This window comes from Pteropus vampyrus, unplaced genomic scaffold, assembly GCF_000151845.1.
Source record: "Pteropus vampyrus isolate Shadow unplaced genomic scaffold, Pvam_2.0 Scaffold55, whole genome shotgun sequence".
Lineage (NCBI taxonomy): Eukaryota > Metazoa > Chordata > Mammalia > Chiroptera > Pteropodidae > Pteropus > Pteropus vampyrus.
This window is the reverse complement of record NW_011888836.1, coordinates 2316149-2330508: the sequence shown is the minus strand read 5'-3', so window position 1 is coordinate 2330508 and position 14360 is coordinate 2316149. Positions and strand designations below refer to the sequence as shown.

The window sequence follows — 14360 nt, the reverse complement described above, 5'->3', positions numbered from 1 at the left end:
GTTAAGCCCCCCTCTCCAAAGTCATTCCAGCCACTCTCTCTAGTTCATTCTGTACCAGTCTCATGGGCATTCTTTTAATTCCTGGAGCACTTCCCTAGCTCTCTAGCTAAATTAGATCCTGTCCATTATCCTCTTTTAAAGCACCTTGTTCTTTTCTTTTGCAGCACTTATCACAATTTGTAATTATACATACAAATGATTATGTGTTCTTGTTTAATAAATGTCGCATAAAATGATAATCATGAGGACATTTTAGAAATATGCAATTATGCAAGTGACCCAATTTAAATGGAAAATTATTTAGGTAAAGTTATAAATTATATACAAAATCATACATATACTTCACATAACAGCAAACATAATAGGCAAGGATTTGAAAGTAATATGCAAAAATGAGAATTCAGCCAGAATGATGGAATTATAAATAGTTAAAAGTAGAAATTATTTTCTTTTCAGGTTTATCTCAATAAGAAAGAAAAATACTCGTAAATCAAAGAATGATGATACTAATTATAATGTTAACACTTATAGGAACATTCTGAATAAACAACTCTCTGATTGCAGTCTAGAGAACAATAATAAGGAGCAAGTCTTGAAGCATGAATGGAGCCCAGTTAGCATAATTTAAGTGAGTGTGCTTGGGTATGATCTAAAAGAGTGACCATGAGAATGGGAGAAGTCAATAGATTCCAGAGATATTATAGATATGATTCCCGGGCTGACAGGATCTAATGACTGTTGAAATAGGGGCGAAAAAGAGAGAAAACTCAAGGTCAATTCCTAATTTTACATCTTGGACATTTTAGGAAAAGTAACCTAGAAACAGTGAAGGATATGGATTGGATTAGAATGGAGAAAGATTAGAAGAGAATTTTCACAAGCTTCCACTGTCACACATATCTACCTACCAGTATCTATGGCTCAGAACTCCACCTTCCCTTCTGCTGCCATAGATGAAGGGTCTTTTTCTCTTATCAAAGCTCAACCCTTGCATTTGTGCACTAAATTTCATCCCTTTTTGCCTTGAAGGACATGGCTCTAGCAAGTCTCCCCTCCTTATTCCTCTGTCAGTTTCCCTATCAAGTCATTACCATCAGCTTATAAGCAAGCTGTTATCATAGAGAAAACCGTTTTTAATCTCCTGCTACTGGCCCATTTTCTGCTCCACTTTACATCAAACTTCACATACTCTTTAAACTGTTTCCTTTCATTCTTTCTTGAACATATTCTAATAAGGCTTTTACCTCCACATTCCACAGAGATTTCTCTTGTCAAGGTTACCAGTGACCTCTGCATTTTGTTGTTGTATCTAATGGGCACTCACCAGTCTTTATTTTACTTATCAGCTGCAATTGACACAACTGATCACTTTCTTCATATAGAACTTGGTAACTTCTTGGCTTTCTGGACTCACATTCTCCTGATTTTCCTCTTATCAATGTAGATCATTCTCTATCTCTTATTTCTGGGTCCTCCCCAGCCCATCAACCTGAACTTTAATATTAGAGTACCTGGGATTCCAGCCTCTTCTCTTCATTTTTACTCCCTTTCTCCATGATCATATTGAGTCCAATGGCATTAAAAATACCATCTATATGCTGTGATATATATGTGTGTGCATATGTATATTATATATGTGTGTGTGTGTATTAATAGATACACACACACACACACACACACACACACATACACATATATATACACACACATATGTATGTATGTATTTAGCCAGGACCTCTTCCTTAAACTCTAGGTTTGTATACCCAGCTACCTGTTCCACACTCTATTTTTATATCAATAAGCATTTCAAATTAAAATATCCCAAATCGAGCACCTGATTTCCCAATCCCCACAGCAGTGGTCCCTATTCCAACTAACAGCAACTCATACTTCTAGTTTGCTCTGGCCAGAATCCTTGAGATGCCCTTAACTCCTCTTCTATTTTTTCTTTTTTTACATAAATAGAGGGATAAAATGCATTTTGCCTTCCTACATATCCTGCTTTATTAATATGTTTCTATAGGAAGGAAATGTAGTAAACATAATTACTAAACTCCAAATTCAGGACTGTAGTTACCTGTGCTGAGTAAGGAGCAGTACATTCTTTGCAACTAGAAAATTAAAGTTCCCATCAAGCAAACAATTATTAGAGAAATATTCTAGGTCACCTTAAAGAAAAAATATATATACTCTGCTAAACCTCTTTGTAACTTGATTGAGGTTATTTACATACCTAAACTATGTATATGAGTGTGGGGCAGTTAGTGAAAGTTTGAAAATGGAGAGTTCTCTGTATATGAGTGTGGGGCAGTTAGTGAAAGTTTGAAAATGGAGAGTTCTCTGAGAACTGTGAGTCTTCCTTCCACAAGTATTTATTGAACTATGCTATATGGAGAGAAAAACACCAAGGCTAAACAATTTGTCCAGCTGGTAAAGAGCAGATCTGGGATTCAAATCCCCGTCACTAAAAATGTTGCATGGCTCCGTTTAATTCATTCGCTTAGCAAATATTTATTAAATACCTTTTATGAACAAGGCATTTTGCTAGGGGCAGTGTGGGATATATAATGAATCAGACATTTATGGAGTAGTGGAAAAGAGATGCATTTTGGCATCATACAGACTGTTTTGAATTCAGCTTCTTGGATAAATTCCTCTTTTAAATGCGGTTTTTAAGTCAGTAAAGGGAGGTGGTTGTTAAGAAAGAAAAAAGAAGAAACAAGGAACTGTATCTCTTAGTGACCAGCATACAAGAGGTACTCAATTAATTCAGTTTTCTACCCCCGCCCCCAATTCCACTTTGAGGAGTTTTCTAGAAGTTAAATGAACAGGCAAGTCTTAACGGAATGAAGAAAGATGCGATTGATTTGGCCTTGTTTAGATGTGTGTGGGAAGACAATAAAAGTATTGACGTGTGAGAACTGAGAGCTTGTCCTTTGGAGTTTAAAGAGAGGTAGAAAACTAGAAGCTGTAAACGTCAGGTTGCTTCCTTGCTGCAAAATCTCCTTCGGTTTAGTATCAGTTCCTACAAACATATTATTATGACAATAGCCTGAAATCAAGACATCTTCTCTGTAGAGATCTTCAAGGGGCAAATTTCTCGATATGGGACTATATTATTGATTCATTCAGCAAATACTTTTAACTTATTCAAAGAATATTTAGGATTGCACTTAAGATTTAAGTGCTAGAATCTGAGGAGGTAGAAATCAAAAGACTATCCCAGTTTTCAAGGAGATAGACACGTAAACAAATAATTTATATAAGTTTAGAGGTGATAGAGACATCTACAGGAGCACCCCCCAAAAATAGATTTTCCTTGGGGGCAGCTCAAATCTAAAATTACACTAAAATGGGCACATCTGACAGACTATACACTATTCTTAAACATTTAAAAGAAAAAAAAATAAGAAACTTTCACAATGTCAATTGTAATGCTAATTTTAGCTACGCTTTAGAGCAAAGCCCACAGAAAACCACTGAGGAAGCGTGACTGAGTTTTTATGAGTTACCGTTCTCCAAAATCAGTCCTCCACATTTTTTTGATTAAAAAATAGAAGCCTGTGAGAAGTCTGGCTTTTTAAGGGTCACGCAACTGGGTATACCAAGAACGCGGATGCCGCAGTTTACCAAGTGCGGTTCGCCGCTCCCACGTGGTAGGTTTTTGGCAACTCGCACCTCCTTCCTCGGGATTCTGGGGAAGATTCTAACGCCCTCTGGAGCCGTCCTCATTGACGTCACGAGCGCGATTCCAGTCTGTGGCCAATTACGTAGCCGATTCCGGGGAAAGCCCGGGGCGGTGGCGGCAGCCTGTGCGCGTGCGCGAGGTCTCCGCGTGGCTATATAAACATGGCTGGCGTGGTTGCAGGGCAGGGCAGTGCCGAGCGTGCGTAGGGGGCTTTGGGGAGCTCCGGGTTTGTGGTTTTGAACTTTCTGGCGGGGGAACCGCGGCGTAGAGTTAGGTTGGGAGGTGGGAGCCAAAGTGACGCCCTTTCGGGAGCCGCGCAGGCAAGCTGGGCTGTAGCGGGACCCGAGGCTGAGGCGCCGGGCTCAGCCGGCGCACGTGGGACCGCCGCTGAGGAAGCGACGAGCGGCGGAGCAGGTGTTGCTGCCTGCGGGGCCACGCGGACGGGAGGAAGATCCCTAACGCGCGCGGGTCCCGCTTCCAGCTGGCGCCTATCATTGACTTACGTGTCGCGGCCCCTGAGCCTCTCCCTAGCGATGCTGTGGAGCCGAAGCTTCCCTGAAGTCAGCTGCTGCTTGTCAAGCCTCGGCTTGCTCCTGCTCCCGGAACGGCAGCGCGACAGCTGCCAGTAATCCATCTGGGGGATGCCCGCGGGCCTTACGGAACCGGCCGGCGCCGCTTCTCCTGCTGGTGTGAGCGCCTCCGGGACCTTGACCATGGCCCCTGCCGGGGCTCTGCCGATCCGGGTGGAGAGCACTCCGGTGCCCCTAGGCGCCGTGACTAAGGCTCCTGTCAGTGTCTGCGTGGAGCCCACGGTGTCCCAGCCCCTGCGGTCCCCTGTGGGGACCCTGGTGACCAAAGTGGCTCCTGTCAGTGCTCTTCCTAAACTCAGCAGCGGCCCTGTGCTGCCTGCTCCTCAGATAGTCGCCGTGAAAGCCCCCAACACAACAATCCAGTTGCCTGCTAATTTGCAGCTTCCTCCAGGTACGTTGATCACCTTTTCTAGTTTATCCATCGGTCCGCCAGCGGTGACACGGAAAACTTCGAAGCCCCGGATTGCGCCTTCTTGTTGGTAGCTCTAAAAAGCTCAGCCAAGAGAACCCTTCATAATCTTGACTTTACAGAGCAGTGATTTTGCTGTACAATTAATATAGCCTCTTTGAGTCCTTACTGTGTAGTTTTTCTTTCCATGTTTAAGGGAAGAATTTTTCACCTAAGTGACACAGTAAAAGCTGGAGCAGCAAAGTTAGGGGAGGGCCTTTGAGGCACTGGCTCTTACGTGGGGGAAGATAGAGTATAGCTAAAATTTATTTTCATGTGAAGAAAGGATCAATTTATATATCCACACACATTACCATGTAAAAAAAAAGTAAATGTTCTTGGGCGTTAATACTGAAAAAGAATTTTAAATTAAGCAAGTCAAAATATGTTCACTGCTTTATAGTACTAGAATAATGCTGCTTCGTGCACCATCTTTAGATGTGTGATGATTATAACTTTCTTTTGGAAGGCTCCCTCTCCCAAGGAGCAAGTGTCCGAGTTGACAGATCGGAGCCATGTGATTGTTATATTTGAGCAGTCTGAGTGCTACAGTTTATGAGCATGTGACTAGTTTTGATCTGAGGGTTTACTCTCTTTGGCTGTTTTTCATGATTTATGCAAAGGTTTTGCTTCGTGATTATTTACATATTATAAATATACTGAAAGATTTTTGAGACGTCTACTTTCCTTTCCTCAATTGAAAGTCTTGGACTTTCAGTGATCAGAAAGCACACCTCACATTCTTTGGAGCGAACTCTGCTCAATTATATTGTCTTCCCTTAATTTTGCTCAACAGTTATTGGAACTCTGACCTACCAAGATGGATTTCAGTATCCCCTAGCAAAATGATGGGGGTTCTTTTGTAGCTAATCTTTTATTTGGTCATGAACATTGTGGTAAGGCTATGTTCTTCACTTATGATGAAGTTCTGTTTCAGTTTTGTATGGTACACAAGGTACATACACTTGTTAAACTGTGTGTGCACCACTGGATACATTTTCCACCAGTTCTAAATTGTCAACCTGTGTGCATGAAGTAGTTACGAATGTGTTTGAATGAATTAACCCCCTAATTTATTAAAAATTAAATTCCTGTCTAATCAGTGAAGTCTGTTTAGAAACTAAGAAGTATTAAAGATGGAAGAATTTTCAAGAGTAAAACTTGCTAATAAGTGGCAGTTGATCACTTACTGAGGGCTAGGCACTTTTTATACATTATTTATATTCTTTCGTGTGTTGGTCATAATAGGTAGCAAATAACCTCTTTCTCTAAATAAGAAATTTACCTCATGCAAAACTCATAGGTGTGAGAGGGAATTTGAATCCAGGTCTGTTTAACTTTACTCTTTCCACAACACTGTGCTTACCACTTGGCTGTGTGCACAGTATGCTTTATTGAGTATTAGTGCTAAAAGGTGACTTATAAAATTTTAGAGCCTAGTCTTTATACCGAGAAACCAAAACTGAAACCTGCTGGAGCTCAATAGCAGCAAACCAGGACCACAGACTAAAAATGTGATCTCTAAATGACTCTAAAACATTTTATGTTCACCATGGAGAAATTAGCTTAAAAGAGGGACGATAAATTGCTTTTAGAAATTGTTAATTGCAGAGGAGATGGAGAGGTGCTTTGAGGAGCATTTTTGGGGAATTTTTGTTGATGTATGGCAGAAGAGCATAGTAACATTTGTGCTCTCATTGGTGCAGAATAAGATAGCCAATAGTCGACTAAAATGGAAACACTGATTAAAGTAGCAAAGGTTATGATTCTTGTACCATTTCTTTTATATACTGAGCATTAGAAGTTGATTACTCAAAGATGCTTTAATTGTAGAGAAGCCAGCTCTTCTTTTTCCAAGATAATGTACACCTTATGTATTTTGATTTCTCTTTAGTTCGGAATTTCCTTTATGAACAGAACTGGTTTAAAAAATATGTAAATATGCACCACCAGTTTTTCTAAGGAGCAGGGGCTAGAAATACGGAAGGAGAGGGCTTTGCGAAGAAATGAAAGAAATTATAGTGAAGCTCGGAAAATTATTTTTCTGTTGAATGTTCTTTGTAGCAACCTATTCAATCTTCTTTTTGTGAACGCGTGGGATTTTAGGCCAGATTGTGGCAATTTCTGTTTTTGGTATTCTGTGTCTCTCTTTTCACTTGTTTGAAAGTGAAGGACTTGATGATTCCTTTTATGTCATAAATTGTGATAAATTCTGCTTGACAGTCATACTGTACAGAAGTTTGCGAAAGTTACTTGAAAGACTGTTGAGGTCCTTATTCATCAACTCCTTCATCTTGAGATGTGGCATAGGATTTGCATTTGCTTTCTCAAATTCCTGAACCAGTTCCCCAATAAGCTGGTGGTCCTTGTTTCCACTCTGGCTTTATCAAAGGGATATTACAAGATCATCGGCTTCCACAGTTGTCACAGTGCTTCCTGACTTCATGAAATGAGAGGCCCTTCTTTTCATTGCTCACCATATGCATCACAGGCTGTTTGGATTTCAAAGGCTATGGAGTCAGCTTAACTGGATAGGGCCTATGGCATTATTCATTCTATGGATAGTCATCCCTCAGGAGAAAGTGCTGGCACTCCTTTCCAGCTGCTGTTCTTCAAGGCTAGATTTAGTTTGTGTTCTCACTTGCACTCTGTAAGACTTTAACCACCATACTACTCTCATACTTTAGTTTTATTGCTTCCCTTTTTGACTAAGTTCCACAAAGGTAGGGACTCTGTGTGGTATTATCCCCAAGGCCTAGTATGTTGTTTGGCACAGGGAAAGCACTTAAGTGTTTGAATGCATGCATGAGTATATGTGGAGAGGATAGGGGGGCAATCAGGCTGCAGCCCTTAAGAGATTCCAAGGGCCATGTCAGTGTGTTTTATTTTTAATACTTCACTAGAGTATTACTATTAACAATTTGTTGTTTCTTTTTCATGTTAGTACCTATAAATCGTTCTCATTTTTTTTTTAATTGCTTAGTAGTCTATTGTATTGATGCCCATCATTTTTGGAACACTTTTCTATTCCCAGACATTGATATTGTGTGCACTATTTTATGTATTACAAATAATGCTATAATAACATATTTGTATGTATATTTTTGTGCAGTTTTGTAAACGTGTTTTTATGGAACAGATTACTGGAAGTAGAATTGTTGGCATCTATATTTTAATAGATATTGCCAAATTTTACTCAAAATATTGTTTAAATGCATAATTGACAATATTAATACTTAATTTTAAAAGGCTGTCCATGGAATCTAAGTCATTTTCCAGACTTAACTTTGATTAATGGTAAGAGAAAATTAGTCTTTAATTGAGTGGAGAGAGGAAGATTTTTAATATAGAGAAATGTGGGCTGGATGACAATATTATATAAATTTGTTACTTATTGTGTAACTATGCCTAAGTAGGCTCTTGTTACTTTGAAGTAAAGTAAGTATATAATATTATATAGTAGCTGGAAGGTTTAGTTCGGGGCCACAGAGTAAGGACTAGGTGGTGTGCTGATCAAGTTTGTAGATAACAAGGGACTTTGAAACCTAGCCTTTTGGGAAAGTAGTGGAGTGTAGCAATATAGGGTAGAATATTGGCCTTGGAATCAACAGACCTGGATTTGAATCCCAGCTCTGCCACTTAATAGCTTTGAGATCTTGGGCAAGTTTATTAACCTCATCCTGAAGCTTATTTTTCCTGTGTCTAAATAGTGGATCATAACTTCTTCATAGAAATATCATAAGGATTAAATAAAATAAGTACACAGGCTTGCATGTCACAGAACCTTGGGGAACACTGTGTGGGATACAATATTATATAGCAGGAATGTCCTGAATACTTAAGGTGCCTGTGTAGCATTTGGCAGGTACCCTGTAGTTGCTATTAATCTAATATGTATTAGCATCCACCAAATTCTGAATAGTTTAAAAGGATGAACATTTATATAACCTCAGTGTCTACCCACCTCCATATTTTTATGGAAAAATTATAGAAAATTTGGAAACCAAAAAAATTGCCCCCAGATATTTTGAGTGTTTTTTAAGTCTCCTTTTTATGTCAACTTTATTGAGCTACAATTTTTGTTATTTATAAAATGAACCCATTTACAGTGAGTCTTAAAAATTATGACAAAAGTGTCACATCAAATATAGAACTGCAATAAAAATATAGAATATTTTACTCCCCAATAGCTTTTAGTTTCTTTGGGAGAAATAATTGTATTCATGCCTCCTTTGTTTTATGTACTTGGTATTCTATGATAAAATTTTTATATCCTGCTTTTCACTTGCCATTATATAGTGACAGTTTTGTATGTTATAAACTCAAAATTTTAATTTAGTCTCTGCATTGTCCATTATTCAGTCATTTCTCAATTTGTCCATTTAGATTGCTTTTGCTCTTTTATTTAAAAAGTTACTTAAAAGTGAACAAAATGTTTTTGTATTTAGATTGTGGTGTGCATCTTGATTATTTTCTTGGTACAAATAACAAGAATTGGAATTACTAGATGAAGGAAATATGAGTGTTTTAAACCTAATGATTATTTACTCATACATTTCAGTGCTAACAGTATGGCAGGTTCTATGCTAAGTACTGTGGATATAGTAGTAGACACAAATCCTCTCCTGGAAATCAAATAGATTTCCAGAATTTCCTTAGATTACCCTAATCTTAATTTTTCTCCAACAGTTCTTTAATTTTTGTAAACTAATACATGAATACATAAAAATCAGGAATATGGAAAGTAAAAAAAAAAAAAGTGAAAATCACCTGAAATCTTCTGGTGCTACTTTTAAAAGATGAAATTTAATAGCAGTAAATAGAAGCTTTGTGTTGACAAATCAACTATGTAAATGGAGGATAGGGGAAATGTACCATAACCAGGATTTAATTTTTTTTCTTTCATTTACTCAAATAATTATGAGAATGAGAGAAAGAGGGAAATCGAAGTGACTTTAAACTCAGTAAGGGAAACATGACATTTGGAAAATTAAAGGAATTAGACCCATGGTACCTGAAGAAGAAACAATTTAGGATATGTTAACTGCCTTTATAATTATTTAAAGGACTGCCCTGTGGAAATAAAAAATAGGCTTATTTATGTAGTTGCACAAGGGACCCTTGTATCTGTGAATATTAATGGGAGCACATTTTGGTTCCATATTAAGGAAGGACTTTATATTTCTTGTCTGCTTGTGAAGGAGCAATACTTGTACATCTCCATCTTCCTAATCCTGGACTTGAGTAGAGACTACAAAGTCACCAGTCAGGCATTTATGTATAGGTATTAAATTATAATTGGTGAATTCTAAAGTCTTTCTGGCTCTTAGATCTGTATAGGTCTGCTGTCCTTTCATGCATATGAAGAAACAAGTAGATCCAGATCAGCTTACCCCCAAGACAAAGTAGGAAAGGCTTCTTGGGATGTAGTGGTTCACTGCGCAGAAAAGTAGAGTGTTTTAGATTATGTACCGGATTAGAGAGTGGACACTGTACACTTTAATTATGTACCGGATTAGAGAGTGGATCACTGTACACTTTAATTTCTTAATATTTTTATGGGAAAGATGTTTTGTAATCTAATGAATGATTATTTTCTTTAATATGTCTAGAATAAATAGGCAAGGCTAGCTGTCCTTTTATTATTGGAAAAATTAAATCTCATATTTATCAGGATTGGATTCAAAGAGATGTGGTAATTGGTCTTCAGAAAAGAGATTAATATTCAGTTTCCTTTATCCGTTTAATTATTATTTTTTACTGGGTTTTTGCTCATTAGAATTGGGCTTTTGGGTTAGATAAATATTTAGTCAGACGAGGATCCAGAGTTCAGACGAGCTAGTTATTTTATTCTCAGTACAGTAGTCCACCCTTATCTGAGGGAGATACATCCAAAGACCCCTAGTGGATGTCTGAAACCATGGATAGTATTGAACCCTATATATACTACGTCTTTTCCTATACATATGTACACCTTTTCTTTGGCACATCTGAATTGCCAGCATCGCTACTTTTGTGCATTGGAGTCATTATTAAATAATATAAGGGTTACTTGAACACAAGCACAGAGATATGGTAATGAGATGGTTACTAAGTGACTACTGGGCAGGGTAGCGTAGACAGCATGTGTACTCTAGACAAAGGGATGATTCATGTCTCAGACAGGATAGAGCAAGAAGGCATGAGATTGCATTATGCTACTCAGAATGGCATGCAATTTAAAACTTACGAATAGTTTATTTCTGGAATTTTCCATTTAATTTTTTTGGATCACAGTTGACCTTAGGTAACTGAAACTGCAGAAAGTGAAACTGTGGCTGAGGGGTGGACTACTGTATTGTCTATTTACAACAACTCTAATAGTACCTCTTAGTGATGTTTTGAATACTTAGTTGAGTTTGGATTATGGACCTTTTGGCATTAATAACAACTACTACAAACTTTAAAATACAGAAACCCTCTCAAATGTATTGTCTCATTGGATACCTTTAACAATTATGTAGGTATTAAGTCTCTCACAAACATGGGATGTCTTTTTATTTATTTACATTTTCTTTAATTTCTTTCAACATTTTGTAGTTACCAGAGAATTAGTTTTGTATGTATTTTGTTAAATTTATTCCTAAGTATATTCTTTTTCGATCCTTTATAAATGGAATTGTTTTCTTATTCATTGCAAGTGTATAGAGATGGTTTTTTTTTTAATTGATCTTGTATCCAGCTGCCTAGACGAACTTGTTTATTAATTTTAAGTTTTTTCATGGATTTTGTTAGGATTTGTTAGGATTGTTAGGATAATATATATAAGGTTATATTATCTGCAAATATAGTTTTACTTCTTTTTAATCTGTCTGTCCTTTATTTTCTTGCTCACTTGCCCTGGCTAGAACTCTCGGTACAAGGTTGAATTGGAGTGATGGTTATAAGCGTCCTTGTCTCATTGCTTATCTCAGATATCTTGTTTCTGATCTTAGGGAGAAAGCATTTAGTCTTTCACATTAAGTATGATGTTAGCTGTGGGTCTTTTGTAGATCCTCTCTATCAGGTTGAGGAAATTTCTTTTTATTCCTATTTTGTTGAATGTTTTTATCTTGAAAGAAAGGGTGTCAGATTTCATCAAATACTTTTTCTTAATCTACTGAGATCATGTGGGCAGGGGCGGTTTCGGTCTGTTCTATTGATAGGGTGCTTTACAACAATGTTCAGATGTTAAATCAACTTTGCATACTGAGATAAATGTCATTTGGTTATTGAATATCACACGATTTACATAATGCTGGATTCAGTTTGTTAGTACTTTGTTGAGAATTTTTGCATCTATATTGATAAGGCATGTTGGTCTCTCATTTTGTGATGTCTTTGTCTGATTTTGATATTAGGATAATACTGACCTTACAGAATGAGTTGAGACATGTTTCCTCCTCTTCTATTTTTTGGCATAGTTTGTGAAAGATTAGCATTAATTTTCCTCAGATGTTTGTTAGAATTCCCCAATAAAGCCATCTGGATCTGGGATTTTCTTGTGGATACTTTTTTGATTACTAATTGGATCTCTTGTTAGAGGTCTATTCAGATTGACTATTTTCATGAATTGGTTTCAGTAGTTTGTGTTTTTGTAGGAATTCAGACTTTTCATGTAAGTTATCTAATTTATCGGTTTACAGTTGTTTATTCTCTTATAATCCTTTTCTTTATGTAAGATTAGTAGTAATGTCCCCTCTTTCATTCCTAATTTTAGTAGTTTAGAGCCTTCTCCCCTTTTTTCTTAGTCAATCTAGGTAAAGGTTTGTCAGTTTTGTTGATCTTTTTGAAAAACCAATTTTTTTTTTTTATTTTCCTAAATCGTTCTCTATTCTACAAGCATACCTTAGTAATATTGTAGATTTGGTTCTAAAACTCCACAATAAAGTGACTATCTCAATAAAATGAGTCACATGAATCCTTTGGTTTCTCGGTGCATGTAAAAGTTATGTTTATACTGTACCATCATCTGTTAAGTATACAGTAGTGTAATTTTAAAATACTTTCTTCTTAAAAAATGCTAACCATCATCTGAGCCTTCAGCAAGTTGTAATCTTTTTTCTGGTAGAGGGTCTTGCCTCAATGTTTATGGCTGCTGACTGATCAGGGCACTGGTTGCTGAAGGTTGGGGTGGCTGTGGCAACTTCTTAAAATAAGAAAGTGTTGAAGTTTGCTGTGTCGATTGGCTCTTCCTTTCACGGACATTTCTCTATAGCATGTGATGCTGTTTGAAAGCATTTTACCCACCGTAGAATTTCTTTCAAAATTGGAGTCAGTACTAAAACCCTGCTGCTGCTTTATCAACTAAGTTTGTATAATAGTCTAAATTCTTTGTTGTCATTTCAAGTCTTCACAGCATTCTCACCAGGAGTAGATTATATTTTAAACCGTTTTCTTGCTCATCCATAACAAGCAGCTCCTCATCAGTTAAAGTTTTATCATGAGATTACAGTAATTTAGTCACATCTTCAGGCTCCACTTCCAAATTGAGTGTACTTCTAATTCTAGTTCTCTTGCGATTTCCACCATATCTGCGGTTACTTTCTCTACTGAAGTCTTGAAGCCTTTAAGACATCCATGAGGGTTGGAATCAACTTCTTCTAAATTTCTGTTAATGCTGAAATTTTGACCTCGTTTCATGAATTATGAATATTTTTAATGACATCTAGAATGGTGAATTCTTTTCAGAAGATTTTCAATTTATTTTGCCCAGATCCATCAATGGCAGCTATAGCCTTATAAAATGTATATCTTAAATTATAAAACTTGAAAGTTGAAATTACTGCTTGATCCATGGGCTGCAGAATGAACACTGTTAGCAGGCATGAAGACAACAGCCTCATTATACATCTCCATCAGAGCTCTTGGGTGACCAGGTGTGATGTCAATGAGCAGTAATTTTTTGAAAGGTAACTTTTTTCCTGAGCAGTAAGTCTCAACAGTGGGCTTAATATATTTAGTAAACAAACGTAGTTGGAGACCGTACATTGTATGACTTCAGTCCTTTTAAATTTATTGAGGCTTGTTTAATGTCCTAGTATATGGTCTATCATGAGTGTTCCATGGACGCTTAAGAAGAATAATGTTGTTGAGTGGAGTATTCTATTGATGTGTTTTAGGTCTAGTTGGTTTATAGCGTTGTTCAAGTATTTGATTTTCTTGTTGATCTGTCTAGTTGTATGTCCTTTAGTCAAAGTAGAGGTATTGAAGTCTCCCAAGTATTGTTGAATTGTCAGTTTTTCTCTTCATTTATGCCAGCTTTTGCTTCACATATTTTGAGCTCTTTTTTAGTGCATATATCTTTAGCATTGTTACATTTCCCTGATCCATTAGCTGTTTTATCAATTATAAAATTCCCCTCCTTTTCTCTAGCAACACTTTTTGTTTTAGCTTATTTTGCCTGATTCTAATATGGCCATTTCAGCTTTTTTATAGTTGCTGTTGTGTGATATATTTTTCTTGTTCTTTCACTTTCACTTTTTTTTTTAATTTTTTTATTTTTGAATCTAAGGTATGTCTCCTGTAGGCAGCATATAGTTGGATCTTTTCTTTCTTTCTTTTTTTTTATTCTGGTCTAACACTTTTGCCTTTTTATTGGATTATTTAATCTATT

At 36.9% G+C, this 14360-nt stretch overlaps 1 protein-coding gene across 3 annotated transcripts in view; it reads left to right on the top strand.

Moving 5' to 3' along the window:
• Positions 1-3844: 3844 nt before the first annotated feature.
• TAF4B (TATA-box binding protein associated factor 4b) overlaps positions 3845-14360 on the top strand; it is a 113919-nt gene continuing 103403 nt past the window's right edge. For 2 of the 3 annotated variants that reach the window (XM_011360402.2, XM_011360399.2), the window contains exon 1: positions 3845-4669. In XM_011360402.2, coding sequence (XP_011358704.1) covers positions 4330-4669 — 340 coding nt within the window. In that variant the 5' untranslated portion in view covers positions 3845-4329. The remainder of the gene's footprint in view (positions 4670-14360) is intronic. The other variant, XM_011360400.2, reaches the window with a different exon arrangement.